Source organism: Chelonoidis abingdonii, chromosome 25 (genome assembly GCF_003597395.2).
Source record: "Chelonoidis abingdonii isolate Lonesome George chromosome 25, CheloAbing_2.0, whole genome shotgun sequence".
Taxonomy (NCBI): domain Eukaryota; kingdom Metazoa; phylum Chordata; order Testudines; family Testudinidae; genus Chelonoidis; species Chelonoidis abingdonii.
The window spans coordinates 9,313,769-9,332,259 of NC_133793.1; the positions used below are offsets into that span (position 1 = coordinate 9,313,769).

Genomic DNA, 18,491 nt, shown 5'->3' on the forward strand with positions numbered 1-18,491 from the left:
ACTCCAGGAAGTCGTCGTGGTGATGCACAAGATGGCACTCTCCCTGCTGAATCAGTGCTGAAGGAATGCTCCCGTATGAAGCAAGAAAGCTCGGTACAGGAGGGTGCCATCTTTTGACCATTAAAAACAGTCCTGACTTCTTGTGGTCTTACAAAATCCCTCTGCCCTTCTTTTAAGAATAGAGATGTTAACTCCAGCGTCCTGTCCAGCTTTCAACTTAGGTACCTATTTTCTGCCTACCTACATTGCCTTTGCATTTTCAACTGGAGAAAGTTTACTTTCTCACACTTTCTTTCATATCCTGGTGTGTAGCGTTTCACTGCTATTAAACAGCTACTGCGTTCTACCCAGAAACCATTTCAGTGGCGGCAAAGCGATCCGTATAGCTCACTTAACCTACCGCTTAGAGAGTTGTGAAGCTTTGTATATGAAGCTCTTCGAGATCCCAGATGAAAGATGCTGTAAAAGGTAAAGTGTTATTAAACCGTGAATAAGGATTGCAGAGTTTTGTGAACGTACCTAGAATTATTCCAAGGCACTCTCATTGGCCCTATATCTGCATGGATGCTGTAAGTTGTCACTTGTACCTTCCAGTTACTATCTGATGATCTTTTCAGAATGGAGAAGCTTCCTTGTTTGAAGTGAACATTCGTTATGTCGGCGGGCTGTTGACGACGTACTACCTAACCGGTGAAGAGGTTCGTTTCTACACATCCTGCGTATCCCTCATGGTCTCAAATAATGAATGTGCAGGTGTATTTCTGGCTAGGTGGCTCCCAGCAGCGCTCCACTGAACATCAAATCATCCCCTGTGAGAAGAGGCTAAACCTGTTTTTTATGAATACTGAACTCCCACTAACAGTCTTTTAATTAAGTCTCACACAATTACCTTGTGCTTTCCATGCCTGGCTCATCTATAAAGATCTTTTCTCCAATGGACAATTTTAGCAAGATCGTTTTTCAGCTCAGTACATTGGTCCCCACTGAAATGCATTTGTCGTGATCTGTGCCTTTCCCTCAGTTCTTGTTACTTTGTAGCCTAAATGTAGGCAATAGCGCAAGCTTTGGGCTCACTCCAAGTAGCCCTGCAGGCTAAACGTTAGCTTATTAGTGGCAGCTATTTGTGAAAACCCCAAATTGTTGTTGTTTTTGTGTAGCAAAAGTTTGCACTGATAAAGCAGGGGGCCAGGTTGTGGCTAATGCTATCCATGTGCAAGGAGTCTTTCTTTAGTGTGCAAATGCCACGCACTGGTGAGTGTGTGTTACAAGCCCCACTCTGTGCCAGTCCACAGTGGATATGAGTCTGTTACAACCCCCAGTTACCAGGACATGGCTCTAACTCAGACTGTCACAACTCACACTTTTAGCTCTGGAGGTTCCTGATTCAGTCCTCGTGTGTGAACCCAGAGGGCTGTACATACGTGGGGATTCATCCAGGATTTGAGCCACCAGCTTCCTTTGAGAAGAGGAAGTGACTGATGTGACAACCACCCCCATGGCCAACACACTGGGGATCGAGCCAGAGATCTGCCTGCGCTGAAACAGCTTTGAGCTGAAGAGCCTTGGTTTCGTAGGTGGGGATGGTAACAACTCATATCCTGTGTGGATCAGAACAGAGTGGGATTTGTAGCACACGCTCACCGCAGGGTTACACAAGGACAGATCCAAGCAAGTACGTCTGGTAGAACTGCCCCAACCCCTGGTTTCCCACTCAGCCAGCGGAGTAGAGCTGACCTCTGCGGAAAGGCAACTCTTTCCGAGGGGGGTGGAGTAGCGTTCCAATGAACACTAGGCCCGCACTGAATTCTGGCTAAATCAGAAGGTTCTCACTGAAAACACTGCTCTGAGGGGGGAGGGATACCTCAGTGGTTTGAGCATTGGCCCGCTAAACCCAGGGCTGTGAGTTCAATCCTTGAGGAGGCCACTTAGGGATCTGGGTCAAAAATTGGTCCTGCTAGTGAAGGCAGGGGGCTGGACTCAATGACCTGTCAAGGTCCCTTCCAGTTCTAGGAGATGGTATATCTCCAATTATTACCTATTTTATCTCTCCTTCTCCCCCCTGCGCCTCCCAAATGCAGGCCGTAGGTAAACACATAATCTGTCTCATAGTATAGCTGTGCTGGAATTTTAAAACCAGATGTGAGGTGATCAAGAGATTACTCCTCTACCCTGAATGTCTTCAGCAGACAGGCGGCCTGATCCCACTGATCTCAATGGGAGTTCAGCTGTCATTCGCCTGCAGGACTGGGCCTTAAGCAACGAGTAAATAACCTTTTCAAGAATCTCCCCTCCAGCAGAAGCCAGCCTGTAGCAATATGGAGCTGCCCATGATAGGAGGAAATTACAGGTCTCTCGATTTGTGGAGCCCTGGGTGAAAGCTCCATAATTAAGGTTGCATTTTGGATGAGTTACAGGAATTTATTGCCCCTGGGATTTCTCCGCTGAGAAAGCTCTCAGAGATCTAGTGCCTCGTGCTGCAGCCCTTTATGCTCACAGCTTCCATTGACTTCAACTTGACAGAGAAGGAAGCGAGCCCCCAAAACCATAAAGCCTGGGCAACAGGCTAGCAAGTGAGCTTAGCCAACAGGTCAGTGTCTGTCCTGTATTGGTTTGGTGCCTCCCACCTCAATAATCTGGTCACTTTCTCATGGATTTCCCTTCTGAACCAGATCCCTCTACCTTCCTCTGCTGTGACAAAGGCCTCAGAGCCCTTAGACAAGCTCAGGTTTCCTCAGTGCTGTATTTCTCAGAGCAATCGTTTCCTGCTTTCTTAGAACTGCTATGACAGCTTGGACTGAAATGGAGAGGTTAGAGGTAAAAGGCTTGTGCTTGATCTCTTGTCACTTACAGGCTTCTCTTGCTCAAGACTAATCTCTTGAGTGGAGATTATTGCTTGTATCAGTTTGTCCCAAAATAATTGTGTCTGGTGGCTTTGTGTGGCCAGTCCCCATAAACTGTTATTAGATTAGAATAATATAACTCAGAAATTAGGAATTGAAAGGGTGATAATTTAGCCATGACAGGCCAGGGATCCTCTCTGGAAATTAGTAGTGCATAAAAGAGTGTCTCTGTGTGTATGTATGTGTGTATAAGATATGTTTACTTGAAATTAGAAGTCATGTGAGCTGTCAACAAACTGCTTTGTAAACCATAGCATGCTTCATCCTTAGAAATCTCCTTTAATTGTGATGTATTCACTTCTGTTTCCCCCACTCCCCCATAACAAGTTCTTAAAAGGGGACCCTTTGTCCCCAAAGGCATGCTTTGCAGGATCAACTCAAATCAGCCCAGAAAGGCATGTTCTTGTAACAATACTCTAAGCAAAGCTGCCAGCCAGCTGCCCGTCATTGGTGTTAGAGCAGCCAGCAGCATTAGAAGTGGAGACCTTTGATCCAAGAAACTGGTCTTTGCTCAGTAGGTTAAAGGAGCAGTTCCAGTAGCTTAGGGAATGGAGATCTGTGCCACGTGGGCAGATCTCACGTTTTAGCACAGCAAGATACAGATGCATAATCCAGTTTATCTACTATTCCCCCAGCTAATGCAGAATTTGGCTTCAAGTTCCAAGGGAAAGTACTTAGAAGGTTTCAGAGATTCTGGAGAACAGCTGGATGTAGCTATGGGTGGCTGTACATATACAGACGCTAAGATCTCTAGGCAATGGGAAGCATACAGCTTTGAGAGTGGTTAGAGCTGTGCAGAACTAGGACAATGAAACCCCAAGCTGAAGCCGAGCTCACTTAATGAGCCTGGGATGATCTCTGGTTTCATGAGGAAGCCATGGAAAACATGGTGGGTTTGTCCCGTAATAGGGCAAAACTTGGCAGTTTTGACTGTTAAGTTTGAATTTCTGGGTTCACAGTAAAACTCACAAGGAGTGTGTCCATAAGAACCAAAACCAAGGGGAAAGGGTTCACGCAAACCCCAGTCCCTGAAACTGCCAAATGTCCTAATGCCAGGTATGTTCCAGCTGGGAACTTTCAAACTCATTAACCCAGGACTCTGTGTCAGAAGTTAACAGAACTGATCCTTGAACTTGGTTAGAAAGGGAGCTCTCCTCTACTGTAACAGGACCCAACGCCACAAAGCTCACATCCAGATCCAAAGTTTGAGGCCGGTTGGGCTCCAGGATTTTAGACTGGTCTGTTGTGGATCTCCAGGGGCCATCCATAAATTCTGGTCCAGAGCAAAACTTCCTCATGGGGTTTGATTCAGGGCCATCCCAATATGTAGGTGTAGGGCTACCCCACTATTTGGAAATGAAACCCCTGTAATGTCCCCACTTTATAACTGTGTCTGTCTGGATGTGCATGGAAAAGTAAAGTGTTAGAAAACCAACATGACTGATACTAGCAAGCAGTACATTGTAACTCTTTTTCCTCTTTTTGTCTAACAGGTATTCAAGAACAAAGCTCTAGAACTTGGAGAGAAACTTCTACCAGCCTTTAACACCCCGACTGGTATCCCACGGGGTGTCATAAGTCTGGGCAGGCAAGACACACCTCATTATTTTCCCATCATTGGCAGTGGGTCTTATTTATGTATTGAACACTTGTAAAGGAGGAACAATTGTTCCGAAGGGGCATTTTGCCTCTAAGAACATAAGAGCTCCTCTGCCGGGTCAGATCATGGTCCATTTTGCCCAGTATGCTGTCTCCAGCATTGTGGCCAGAGCTTCAGGAGAAGTGTACAGAACAGGGTGATTATGGAGTGATCCATCCTTTCCTTCCATACCCAGCTTCTAGTAATTAGAGATTATGGATTGCCCTGAGCATGGGATTGTTCCCCTGACCATCTTGGCTAATGCTGTTCTCCATGAACTTATTCATTTTTGTTTAACCAGTTATTCTTTTAGCATCTTTCTGTAGCATCTCCCCTCCTGACTCTTAGAGGATATTTGTTTTGGCAACTCAAACTCCAGGAGGCATCTTGACAGTAACCAAGGGTGACTCACATGAAATCCAGCTGTGTTTTATTAATTTTTAAGCAGTCCACATTTTCTTCCTTCACTTCCTGGCAGAGCTGCCCCATTGGAATAGGATGATCCCATTCACATTTGCCTTTGAATTTTATTGGTGGGCTGCATTTAGAACTCCGCATGCTCTGCACATTTTTGCAGTGTGCCAGGCTAGATGCATGATGCCACTTTCTTTGGATCTGTACAAGCTCCAGGCATGGGAGCTGAGAAATGGACTAGGGCTAATGACAGTTTTATATCCAAATGTGTATGAATAGCCGTAGTCCATGTAGTTTTCTGCCTGCCTAGACTCCACAACATGCATGTCATTCACTTAGGTGACATCTATACCTGAACTGCTTCAGTGGTGCAGCTGCAGTGCTTCAGTGTAGAAACTCATCACAATGACAGGAGGGGCTCTCTCCTGGCTGTAGCTAATCCACCTCCCCGAGGGACAGTAGCTAGGTTGATGGAAGAATTCTTCCATTGAACTAGCACTGTCTGCACTGGAGGAGGTTGGCATAGCCCATCTCTTGGGGAAGGCGGGGGGAGGAATTTTTCACATCCCTGAGAGAGACAGCTGTGCCCATACAAGTTTTCAGTGTAGACCCGACCTTAGTGCTCCAACACCGCCTCTGAGGTATGTGACATAAAGCAGGGAGCTGAGGCAGATAGGTTAAATAACTTGCCCGGGGTCACTTAGTGGAAGAGACAAGAGTAGAACCCAGGAGTATTGATTCCCTGTCCCCAGTTCTAAGTACTACACAACTCTTCCTGCCCATCAGGACTCGTTGATTCATTTTGATGCCAACTAGCTGAAGTCCCTGGGATTTTAAAAACACGCAAGCTGAGAATAGGAAACATGACTTCACAAAAACCTTTCATCCTCCCCTCCACAACACTAAGAGCAGCAGACGGGGAAGTTCTCCCCCACATCTGCCATTGGGTTCCTTTCCCTTTAAAGTGTGAGATTTCGTTGAACGTGTAACACAGGGTGATCCATTGCTCAAATGTCACTGTCACCCTCTGCTTAACTCTACACGCAAAGAAAACTTTGAATGTCTCCACCACCTTAATTGTATCCTTCCAGGAATGACATTCTGCACCGTAGCTTCATGATAAAGTCTCTTGTGGTGCCTCTTTCTCAATACAAGCACAAGCACAGGCTAACCTTTTGCAGAAATGCCATACCTCTCGCTACCCTTTGTAAAGACAATCAAGATGACAGAGTGTATCTGCCCAGATATCCTGAAATATCTTGCTGAGGACCTTGGTTAATACTGAAGAAAATCAAAATAGCCGTAGGCTTCCTGAAACCAAGAATCTGCATTACTGGCTAAAGCTCTGAGAAGAGCATTGAAACTGGTTTGGGAGCCAGCAGTAACGATGTAGGAGCAAAGATGAAAAGACCTAAATGTATGTAGCTTGGCTTTAGTGGGAATATAACAAACAGCCTGCGTATGAACGGTGAAAGCTCCCCAGAATGAGGGGAGGAGTTCAGTGGGATATAGTACATGGAGGTGTAGGTAGGAGCAGTGGGATGACCTTGAAAGAGGGGCTATTTAGTCTGAATATCGGGACAAACTTCCTACCAGTCAGAAGCCAAAACCAACGGAAGGTTTTTCCTAACTAAAGCCCAGTCTCTCAACCCTTTTATTTCTACTTTTGCAACCAGGATCTGCTAACTCACAGAAACCCAACAGGGTCCAGGCTCGATGAAGTTTCATAAACCCTTTTTTGGAATGTTCTTTACTGAAGTTTTGAGCAAAACAAACATAGGACCTGGCACAAGGCCAGGTCTGTGTAGCGGTTCTAATGAAGTGAAGAGAAAGATCATGCTGCTTCTGTTCTAATGAGCGCGCTACTGCCTTATCTTCTCCACTCACTTCAGTGCCACATCCTGCCCTTGCACTCTTGAATTCTGCAGTGTCTGCCCATTCCTTGTGCCATCAAGAATGCTCTGTCCAAGGTCCTAGAGCATGCTGTTCATTCCAGCTGTCTACACTTCCTTTCCTCCTGCACCCTCTTTGACCTAATGCAGTCTGCCTCCACACTCTGTTCCAGAGCAATTATTGTCCAGTCACTAATAGCCTTCTCCTTTCTAAGGTCAGGGAGCGGTGGTTCTTCTTGATAGCTCTGCTTTTGACACAGCTGATCACCCCTTCTTTAGCTTTTTCTCCTTTCTTTGCCTTCATAACTCTGCTCTCCTTATTCTCCTCCCACCTTGCTGGCTGCTCCTTCAGCATCTCCTTTGCGTGCTGATCACTCTTCCCTTGTCAGTTGAGATCCCTCAGGTTCTGTGCTTATTACCTTCCCCCACCCCTCGCCTTCTAGCGCCATTTCTCTCTTAGAGATCTCGTCCATTTCCACAGGTTTCTCTACATAGGCCATTCCCATAACTTGCTCTCTAGCACCAACCTCTCTCTTTCTGTGTCTAATGTCTCCCCCTGGATGTTCCTCCACAATCTCAAACTCACTCTTTCTGATACTGAACTTACAGATCCCTCTCCTACACTCCCCCTTCTCTGTTATTAACACATTTCACCATCTTTCCCATGTCCCAGGTTTGTCACCTCGGTGCAGTCTTCAGTTCTTCTCTTTCCTCTCCCCCCATGATCAGACCCTTTCTAATCCTGCAACTCCTACCTCTTTAATAGCACCAAAATCCATCTTTCATCGCTATTCCCACCACAGAAACCCAGGCCCATGCCTTGATCGTCTCGATTACTGGAATATTCTCCGTTCTGGCCCCCCATCCTTCCCTTCTCCCCCCTCAAGTGAGTCCCCACACTCCCTCCAGTCCCCTTTCCTTATTGATCCCTTGGTCTCTTTTTTGGACTCCAGGCTTCCTGCTTTGTCTTCTGCTGCCTTCTGGGCTTTTCCTGCTTCCTGCCTGCCAGACGCCAATCCCCCCCTTCACATCTCTCCTCAAACCCACTGCTTCCAAAACGCCATCCTTCCCTCTAAGCAATAACCTCTCTGAGTGATTGGCCTGTATCTTGATTTGTGTGTTTGTTTCTTTCCTACTTTGGCACTTCGGGGCAAGGGCTGTGTCATAGTCTCTGTTTGCAAAGCTCTGTGGAAATGCCCAGCCTGATGCTAAAAGACTTTTGATCATTATTAAATACCAGTATGTGTTTTTTGGAATAAGGTTACTATTAGAGCTGCACGTCTTCCCTTACCTTAAAGGCTAGTGTCATCATCAAGTCTTTGGAAGGAATGTTTTTCAGCTGTTAGGAGAGAAGCTAGCGAGGAAAACCAAGTCCATTTGAGCTCTAGTGCTAGAGCATGCTTTCTGCAGAGTGCCACTTCCTGCTTGTCTTCAGTCCAGAGGGCTGGCGAAGGTGGAGTCTATTTCTATATGATGGTGCTTCTTCGTTTGATCAACAAATCTCCTCTAGGTCCTACTTCGAGTCCCTGGTGGACCAACCTGTAGCAACCTTTCAGCCAATGGTCTACACAAAGCATTTGGGATGGAGTTTTTCAGGACTATTTGCTTCAACTCCTGCTAGGAATACTTTTGTCATAACCAGCACAGTCTTTAGCCTTGTCCAGTTGATTCAGAACATATCTAGTTTGAAGCAGCTGTCCCAGTTCAAGTCAACTGCACCTGTATTCCTCTGCCTGGTTTACCAAAGACACCCACTCTCAGCCTTTCTCAGCTGTCACTTGTCTTAGGTGGAGACAGACATCTTACTCCCTCCAGACCAGGGTATTTCCAGGCTGCACGACCCCCTGTCTACATTCTTATTTCTCCAGTAAGCCTGATAGCCAAAACGGCCAGCAGCCGAACTGTGTGTTCTCCTCCAAGCCTATGAACAGTGCAATTCCCCACAGTTATAAGGTACCACACAGGTTTTCCTAAGCAAGCACGTTTATTCTCAAGGTGAAAAGCGTTCCAGAGAAAACATATTAAAACAATAAAAGAATCTAAACACTAATAAGTGCTAATAAGCTGACCAGAGATCATTTCCATCCCCAACAAGGACTCTGGTTGGAGTCAGTCATTCAGCCACACACAAAGATTTTCTTGTGGTGACAAGTTCATAACACCTTATGCTCAGAACAAGAACCCCCATGAACAAGTCAGCCTGTCTTTTATATAGCGGGGGTCTTTGCTCTTGAGAGTCAGGGAGCAGCTGGTCAGCAAACAATGGACCTTTCCCCAGGACGTAGCTTCAAAAGGCTGGGGCTTTCCTAGCTGGAGATGGGGGGCTACATCTGCTTTCACCTCCCTCAAGAGATTTCCTAGGAAACCCACTTAACCAAAAGTTCATTCTAGTAGGGCACATTCTTTAAAAGAGTTTGAAGCTCGTCGCACATCCCAGGCTTACACTAGCTATCTGCCCCCGGAGACATTACCTACAATCCCAAAATAATACGTAAATATCTGCATTTTGAAGACAATGAACATCTAAGGAACTTAAACTTCATCCAACAAGGTTTGTGCAGGAAGTTGCCCGATCTGCCACAGCGGCTTATTGGGTGATTTCTGTTTTTGAGGTCGTATTTTCCAATTATTTCAGTGCAACAGTTAAAGAAAATATGATGATTAGGGTTCTAGTGGACAGATAGAGGAACACCCACAAGATCATTTAGAAGTGCATCCGTCCAACACCAGGATATAGTCTTGTATGGTAGATATAGCTGATATTAAACTAATACTGCATTTAACCTCACCCAAAATGAGCTGGCATTTACTGTACCTTTCCTCCAAATATGGACAGTAGGATTCCTGCTGCTGAAATACAATCACTTTTGGGACAGCTGTTCTAACTGCACATAGCAAAGTTTGCAGCTAGTTTTGGACAGAAAGAGAACACTCAGTTTAAATTACAAAGGGAATAGGCTGTCTGCTGAAAGGTTTGCTCCATTTCTCTGGAGCCATAAGGAATAATTCAGCTAAAAATGTTTTCTACATTTCTCAGACAAGAGTAATATTTTTCTGGTGAAAGGTCATTAGTTTTAGCCTTTGATCAAGAGCAGAAATCCTTCTCTTCTGATAGAGAAGCCTTCAGGCGCCATCTAGTGTTTTCCCTCAGTTTCAGCGATGGTTCTGTCTACCTTAAAAAAGGAAGGCGCCTGACTGGAAATACGTAATATTGTCAATATCTACCAAGAATCATGGTAATTGAGAGCTCAAGCCTGCATCACTGCTGGAAAGAGAACCGCTGAGCTTCCCTGGGCCAGCAGCTGCAGCGGCTATTTTGGTATTAATCCCTCAAGATATAGGTCACTTTTCCTGTCTGTGTAGATTTGTGAGAGACAGAATCACTGCATAGAGCTGTAATTTATAGCAGTGGGTTGGGACAGGGAAAGGGTCAAGTGAAAAAGCAAGTAAAGAGTGAGTGAGAACGTTAGTGATCAGAGAGCTCCCCCTTTAGCAATCCAGTGCAAGGCCTTATGACCACAGGACCCCCATGTGTATACACTGCTGTTTACTGTTCGAACACACCCTCCCCATTTACTCCCACAGTGCTGATGCAGTAATGGAGATGGGAATTTTGTCTTTTCTGCCTGGAGTTGGCAGAACTGGAGATTAGCATAGAAAATAGTGGCTTGTGGGAGGAGGGAGAGGGGAAGGGTCTGGTGAGAGTAGATCCAAACAAAGAACCAAACAAGTGTGTAACAATTAGCTTTATACAGTGTTTGCTAGCTTTCCGTGGGTGTATCTGGCTCTCCGTTCTTTGCAAGGTATGTAAGATGAGGCCCAGGAAGTCAGGGTGTCTCAGAGTAGAACATTGGGCTGCATGGATATTAGAACCCAGGATGGTTTTTGAATGTGTCATGTCTGTAGGGTAACAAAAATGATTAGGGGGCTGGAGCACATGACTTCTGAGGAGAGGCCCAGGGAACTGGGATTGTTTAGTCTGCAGAAGAGAAGAATGAGGGGGGATTTGATAGCTGCTTTCAACTACCTGAAAGGGGGTTGCAAAGAAGATGGATCTAGACTGTTCTCAGTGGTACCAGGTGACAGAACGAGGAGTAATGGTCTCAAGTTGCAGTGGGGGAGGTCTAGGTTGGATATTAGGAAGAACTTTTTCACTAGGAGGGTGGTGAAGCACTGGAATGGGTTATCTAGGGAGGTAGTGGAATCTCCTTCCTTAGAGGTTTTTAAGCTCAGGCTTGACAAAGCCCTGGCTGGGATGATTTAGTTGGTGTTGGTCCTACTTTGAGCAGGGGATTGGACTAGATACCTGCTGAGGTCCCTTCCACCCCTGATATTCTATGATTCTATGGTGTTAAATGTAGAGGCATACAAAGCATGTGAGGCGCTGTATAACTGTCAGATTAAAGGTAGTGCTACACCTCAAAACTAGGCTTTCAAGCCTCCCAAACTTCCAGGAATCCGGGGTTTTGGATTAGCCCATTGTAGGGATGAGCCATCTGGAAAACCTAGGTTCAGATTCCTTCCTCCCTCTGTGCCTTCCCGCCAATGCAGCACTTGTGTGAGTTTGCATCGAGGGACTGGTTCAAGCCCATCTCTGTGTAGGAGCTTGTGGTTATTTGAGATTGCCTTGTCCAGTGGACCTGCTCAGTCGGCTTGTTTGCTTTGGGCCAAACTACCCCTATAAAGCTAAGAACTCTTTAGTGCCACTAATTGTTCAACACACAAGGTCCCTGTAAACCTGCGAATGCTGTTGAGCCATATTGGTTAAAAGCAAAATTCTCCACACCATTGGCATCTAGTAGGGGTTTCACACTGCAGAGCGAATCCAGGATCTGCCCAGGGCATACGGAGGGAGAGCTTTGCCCCGGGCTTGTAGAAAAACCTGCTGTGTTTGCTTGGTGATGAAGGCTGTCTATTTTGTCCTCACAGTGGCATGAGTTGGAGTTGGGGCTGGGCCTCTGCAGGAAGCAGTATCTTAGCAGAATTTGGCACCCTGCATTTAGAATTCCTGCACCTCACGGAGCTCTCTGGAAACCCAGTGTTTGCAGAAAAGGCAAGTACTTAACTACTCATTCTTATCTAAAATGATTCTTATGTACCCATCACCCGGGCATCTAGGCTTATGACGTAAAGTAGCATGTTATATGCAGCCGCCCAGAGCAGACAGTGCAGCTAGCCATCCTTGCTGTACCACCCCAGCTCACCACAAGAGAAAGCTTTCTGGTGACGATCCACAGACAGACACGTGACTATAAATATGTGCCTTGCGAGCTGGGGAGGTCACTAACGGGATCTGGCAGCCAGGGACTCTCCCCTGCAAATGCCTTGCCTTCAACCTGTCACCACAAGCACTTCAGCTGATCCCAGCCTCCAATGACAGAATTCCAGACTCAGTCTGTGTCGTGCTGACTGTCCCACCGTTTGTCTTTACATCAAGTCAGTGTATCATGTGAGAGAATTTGCTGAATAACTCGTGTATGCACCATACCGATGAGTCTAATGACTCCTTCTGTCATGGAGTCTGCAGCACTGATTATATTTTTTAAGGACTGAGTGCCATATCTATGCACCAGTCTTGTGCATTGACCACACTCTTATCTGTCTGAGGTTCTGTTGCTCCACTTGGGGTTGGAAGACTCCTAAGACTTTTTTTTTTCTTATTTAAATTTTTTTGTGGCCCTTCCACATTCGTGCTTCCTGGTGGTGGTGACTGGCAGATGCCTTCGTTTTTTTGTGCCTCGGTCTTAGTAAGTTGAGGCAAAAAGCTAGTCCTAAATACAGAGGCACAGGCTACATTAACCGGTCTGGTGCATCCCACAACAATAATGGTTAATAACTTGGGTTTGTTAATATTACTGCACTGCAGCCGTGGAGAATTGCTTCTCTAAGCTGACTTTAAATGCAATGCCCCAGCCATCAGGATTTTCGCAAAGGTCTCCTACGTGGGAGAGGTCTGACAGGTGACACATTGAATTCCTTTTGTAACTTCTAAATTTAAAATCTATGAATATTACATGTTACCTTGAGGTTTTTTTCCAAGTGATCTTATAGTGCATGTGAGAGCAACTTAATATACTATAGGATACTAGCTATCTTTAGCTTTCCCCACGTGTTCCCTGAGAAACTCGCTCTGAGGGAGACAAATCACTCCAATTAGCATCAGAACCTCCCCTGTGAGTGTGATGAAAATGGATCACCCCCAGAGCACCAGTGTGTGGTGAATATACTTCAATTGTCCTCCCTGTATTTCCAGGGGAATAGCTTGAGAACAGATTTCACAGGATGTTTCGCAGCACTAGCCTGCCACCCTGCTTGCTCAGTGATTTTGGGGTCGGGGGAGAGTCACAGAATGGAAAAGGGGTGGGAGAGCGTGGGAGAGAAAAGCTAACGGAGACCATGAACAAATAATGAGAGAGAGAATGTCGAATAGGAGAGAGAAGTAGAAAATGAAGAAAAGAGGAAACTGAATGGGAAAGATAAGGAAGAAATGGAAATGTGGAACAAGAAGGGAGGCTAATACTACAAGAGGAAAACGATAACGATAAATTGCAGAAAGAAGAGAAAAAAGAGAGGGAGGGAGGGAGAGAAGAGAGAGATACAAGAAAGGAAAGTGGGTGGGGTGGGAAAGGGAGCTGAGTGAGTGACTGAAGGGCAGATGTGTGCCAAAAACATAAGGGGTGGGCAAAGGGGCGGGGGGGGCAGTGTTTAATCTAGGATTAATCCCAAATTCCTTGTTGTTAGACTATACCAATACAGCACAATTTGTCCCCCCCATCTCTCTGGAAGCCAATCGAGTTCCCCTTTTATGGCTGCAAACCCAGCAAACGAATTAGGGTGAGAACCTTCTCCCACCCTGAACATGCTCATTATATTCCACTGCAAACGTATGGGGTTAACGATAACACCATGCGAGAGAGGAAGCACAGGAGGATATGGGCTCAGCCAGCCATCCGGAGGGAAATGACTTCATAGGAGCAAATCAACTCATTAGCATGCAGCTTGGGACTCGTGTGATTTTTAATGGGAATGATGTCCATCCATGTCTTTGTTCAAACAGGTCATTAATGTGCCATGCTACTAAACTTCAGTAAATGTCAGGCAGCATAATCACTGCCTTGGAAACACTGATTTAACTCTGTGTGGCCAGCTTTTGGCATATAAATTGTCTAATCTTCTAAAAGGTTTAGACTATATAAGCTGTTGTGTTGGTTACAATGGAATATATGTACTGCATACAATTTATTTCCATCCATTACGAAAAGGTCCTGTTGTGTTTAACAGGGTTGAAACCAGCAAAGACTCTGTAGGAATTAGGTGCGGCTGTCCTAGGAATTAAAGGCTCTGATTCAGCAAGATATTTAAGCGTGTGAGCAGTCCCATTGAATTCAAAATTAAACAAGTGCTTATGTGCCTTGTGGAATTGGGACATAGGTGAGACTCTAGAAATTATTCTAAAAACCTACAGAATTTAATAATGAATATTATCTCCTGGGCCTCAGAATCCCTATAGAAAGGTCACTCTCTTGAGGACCCTTCCCTAAGGGATATGATCGTTTTCATTTCCCAATCCTGAAACAATAGCATCATTTACAATAAATGACACTCTCCTTGGACTGTTGCTTGTCCAACTGGATGTTAAAACCAATAGAAAAAAATGGTTCTCATTAACTTCTGAGGATAGACAAGAAGCAATGGACTTAAATAGGTTAGGGGTTTGTTATAGAAGTGGGTGGGTGAGATTGTATGGCCTGCATTGTACAGGAGGTCAGACTAGATGATCATAATGGTCCCTTCTGACCTTAAAGTCTGTAAATTGCAGCAAGAGAGGTTTAGGTTGAAGATTAGGAAAAAATTCCTTACTGTCAGGGTGATTAAGCACTGAAATAAATAGCTTACGGCTGTTGAGGAATCTCCATCATTGGAGGTTTTTAAGAGCAGGTTAGACAAACACCTGTTAGGAATGGTCTAGTTATTACTTAGTCCTGCCTTGGGTGCAGGGAACAGGACTAGACGACATCTCGAGGTCCCTTCCAGTCCTGTGATTCTAATTGCAAAGTTTCGCTAGTTTCACTTACAGTGCAGAAATGTTGGATTTCTTACTGGAAAAATAGAAGTGTCTCGTCCGTTTCCTCTTTGTAGGTCATGAACATCCGCAAAGTCCTGAACAGAATTGAGAAACCGCAGGGCCTGTATCCTAACTTTCTCAGCCCGGTCACTGGGAACTGGGTACAGCGTAAGTATCACACTCTCATTCCGAGCTGTGCTCAGGAAATGCTACTGATGTCTTTCAGCATTTATGCTGTTCTTTAGAAGGTGATTTGTAACTGCAACAACAGCGAGCCAAGGAAATTTCTCATCTGCCTGATAAAAGCCCTCACTTATGCTGGTCAAGGAATTCATTATCCATGGTGATTAGATAAAGGTAACCTTATTGAGAAGATGCAGTATAATCATCTTTCACAGGAATCTTATTCCCAGCTGAGTATCTCACCTCCAGAGTGAGGGTTAGAACCCATAGTACATGGGACAGTATTATACATGGTAGGATTATGCTACATGACTTGTTAAAAGTTGGCATGTCTCTTTAAGGCCCCCATCCTCACTTCAGTGATCCCATTGTCCTCCCTGGGAGTTGCACATGAAAGCTACAGGATGAGACCAAAGAGATTTGGTTAGTTACTATATTTAATGCACCAAGTAAGAAATCATCTGGAGAAGCAGTAAGAAGGTGGAGTTTGAGATCCCCCCCCCCAGAAAACAACATGAGAAATATGAAGAGTGAAGGAAGCCTGCCCTGCTATTCTTCTAGTCAATCTCATACATGCGCTAATGCACCCATTACTATGGTACTTGCTGTTGGATTTTCCTACTGATGCAATGAGTGGGATGCGTGAGTGTGCCTGTCTGTCTCTTGCACCACTATTAGGAATGCAACATTGGTCCAGGAACATGTGGGATCATGAGGACTGTAGGAACAGTGTCTTTATTCTGATCCTGCCTCTTCCTAAGCCACTTCGCCCTTCCAATATCCAGAGAAAAGGCCAGGCAATGTCTCTTCTGTTGTTCAAAGGCAAAATATTGCTCTCCAGTATGTCAGTCCTGATGCCTCTGTTCCACTTCTCCCCATTTGTGCAGAGCCCCTGCCTCTGCCCTTCCCACCCTGTTGCATTACTGGTCTGACAGCAGAATTTTATTCAGGGCATTGCTATTTACAACCAACCAGGAAGTAAAGTAGAGGCTGCTTTTAATTTGGCCTCCTCAGTGGATTCAAACAGGTCCAAGTTAAGCAAAGTTCATTGAAACAATTTTTGCCTCATGTCTCTGCAATTCTGTTCATTCCCCTGGATCACTTGTGACCTTTTTAAGCACTATATTAGTAATGCTAATTGTAATTGACAGGCCAGTTGCACAGCTGTTATTGTATGAGACAGCTGAGAGAGCACTAGCTGTGATCAATCCCTGACCTTTAACTGCCCTAGCAACAGCTCTTAACAGTAATTGACAAGGCTTGTGTTGAAAATAGTCCCAGCAAAACATCTTGAACAATTACAATTGTCCCAGTAAACCAGAACTTCAGTGAGAAAAAAGTCAGTTCCCCGGTTCATCCCATTAATTGACTTTCTGAATTATCCACATCCTCTTGGAAGTGGCTTCACCCATCCCTTCACATTTGTGTTTGCAGAGTTATTACAACGTTTCCACTTCAAAAATTAATCTTGCATCCTAGTGCTACATCCTTGTGATGATATTTTCTTTAGGTCATTACCGTTTGCATCAGCATGGTACATTTCCCCAGACAAAAGTGCCAGTCCTGCCTGCTTTGCAGCACAGAGGGGAGGGTGGGGGGGAATAATGTGACTCAGATTTGTCAGTCTTTCATTCCAATAACTGGTAGTTAATGCATCACTTCCCAAAGAGCTGTGCCCATATTCTTCTAAGTGTAAGTGACTAGATTTAAGTGTGTAGAACACCTTCTGTGTATTCAGTGTTAATCCAGTTTGGCCACCAATTCGGTTCCATTTAAATCCACTAATTTAATCCATTTTAGACATCCTGATCCCATCTTTTGTAATGCTTGCAGGGCTCCCCAGAGGTTTGCAGGGGCACCACACTGGTTAATAACTGCCCCTGTTTAGATGGTTTGGAGTGAGCTGGAGGCAGAGTTGACACCACAGGACTAGAGAAAAATTCACCAGCTGGCTAAGATGGCCTGATGGCACCTCAGACTTCTTATGGCAGCAGCATATCAGCTGGCCTCATGATCCGAATCAGATATCCAGGGAGCTGAGAGACTGCTCAGCCTAGGAACTCGCTGTTGGACCTAAGAGTCAGCTGGTGGCAGATGCTGAGGTAGAGAGAGACTGTAGCTGTTGGCTGCCATAGGGACTATCATAGGTGCCAGTCTTTCATTTTCTTTCTCTTTGTTAAAGCTGTTTGCAGTAAGCCCTTTTCCTTAGAATTGTCCTGTTTTCCCTAAAAGGTGTAACCATGACCAGAGCAGATGATCAGACCAGCCCAATGAGGAGGAAATGCTGGAGTTCTGCTAGCTGCAATAGTTGGCTTTTGAAAATTAAAGCACAGGCTCCTTGGTGAAATTAATGGCTTGTTTACGCACCGGGCCTGGGAGGCAAATTCTGGCCTTGCATTTAACATGTGGAAAACAATTCTGCTCTAATACTCTTGCTTTAGTGATTGGTCTGACACACCTAGGATCATACACCTTCCATTTAAAGACAGTGCGAAGCCTGTATTTGTCAAATATTCTATCCTCTTTCCCAAATCTGGGTTTCTAATCCCATTGTTTTGCCATGGTTTATTCTGCAGTTCATTGGCCACATACTTTATCAGAGACGTTGCTCTTCGGGTCAGTCAAATGCGTGGCTGTTGATCTCTCCTCTAGATAGGATTTAGTGTTCAAAATAAACCCCAGGACTTGATATGCATACACAGAAAAGTGGAAAAACAGAACAGCTAATCCGAAAAACTTACTGTATCTACTTAACGTTTAAAATGAAATCATGCAGACCTGTAGGTGGGTACCCTAGTTACTCGGTCTAGTCCGTTCCATATTTAAATGACTAGGAGAAGTATTTTTTCTTGCTCATTTGAAGGGTGAATTTGGCTGCTCCAGAGAAGTAGTGTTGGGATTTCCCCCTATTGCATTTTAAAGATGGAAATCTGTCCAGCTGTTTCCCATGCTGATTCCCCAGGCAGACACCTGCTCCTGCGCTGTCAGACCTGCTTCCTATAGTGATTGCTTAGCATTCTTCTCTTCAGTAAGGTCGTACCACTATGTAGTCTGAACAGGCAGCCTTGGAAATCTGATTTCCCCACAAGTAAATATTCAGTGCACATCTCCCCACGTGGCTTTATTTTAATATACCAGAAACCTAGGTCTTCCACATGCAGGCTGTATCACATCCAGGCAGGGAGTAGACTCATAGACTCATAGGTCAGAAGGGACCAATATGATCATCTAGTCTGACCTCCTGCACAAGGCAGGCCACAAAACCCTACCCATACACATTTATAACAACCCCGAACCCATGACTGAGTTATTGAAATCCTCAAAATTGAGATTTGAAGACCTCAAACTGCAGGGAATCCACCAGCAAGCGACCCATGCCCCACGCTGCAGAGGAAGGC

The 18,491-nt window shown here is 45.1% G+C and overlaps 1 protein-coding gene across 1 annotated transcript in view; it reads left to right on the forward strand.

Annotated features, from left to right (window-relative positions):
- MAN1C1 (mannosidase alpha class 1C member 1) overlaps positions 1 to 18,491 on the forward strand; it is a 92,695-nt gene that overhangs the window by 62,099 nt on the left and 12,105 nt on the right. The window contains exons 5-8 of the mRNA XM_032789512.2: positions 618 to 698; positions 4,394 to 4,488; positions 11,775 to 11,898; positions 14,985 to 15,078. Of these exons, the coding sequence (XP_032645403.2) occupies positions 618 to 698; positions 4,394 to 4,488; positions 11,775 to 11,898; positions 14,985 to 15,078 (394 nt within the window). The remainder of the gene's footprint in view (positions 1 to 617; positions 699 to 4,393; positions 4,489 to 11,774; positions 11,899 to 14,984; positions 15,079 to 18,491) is intronic.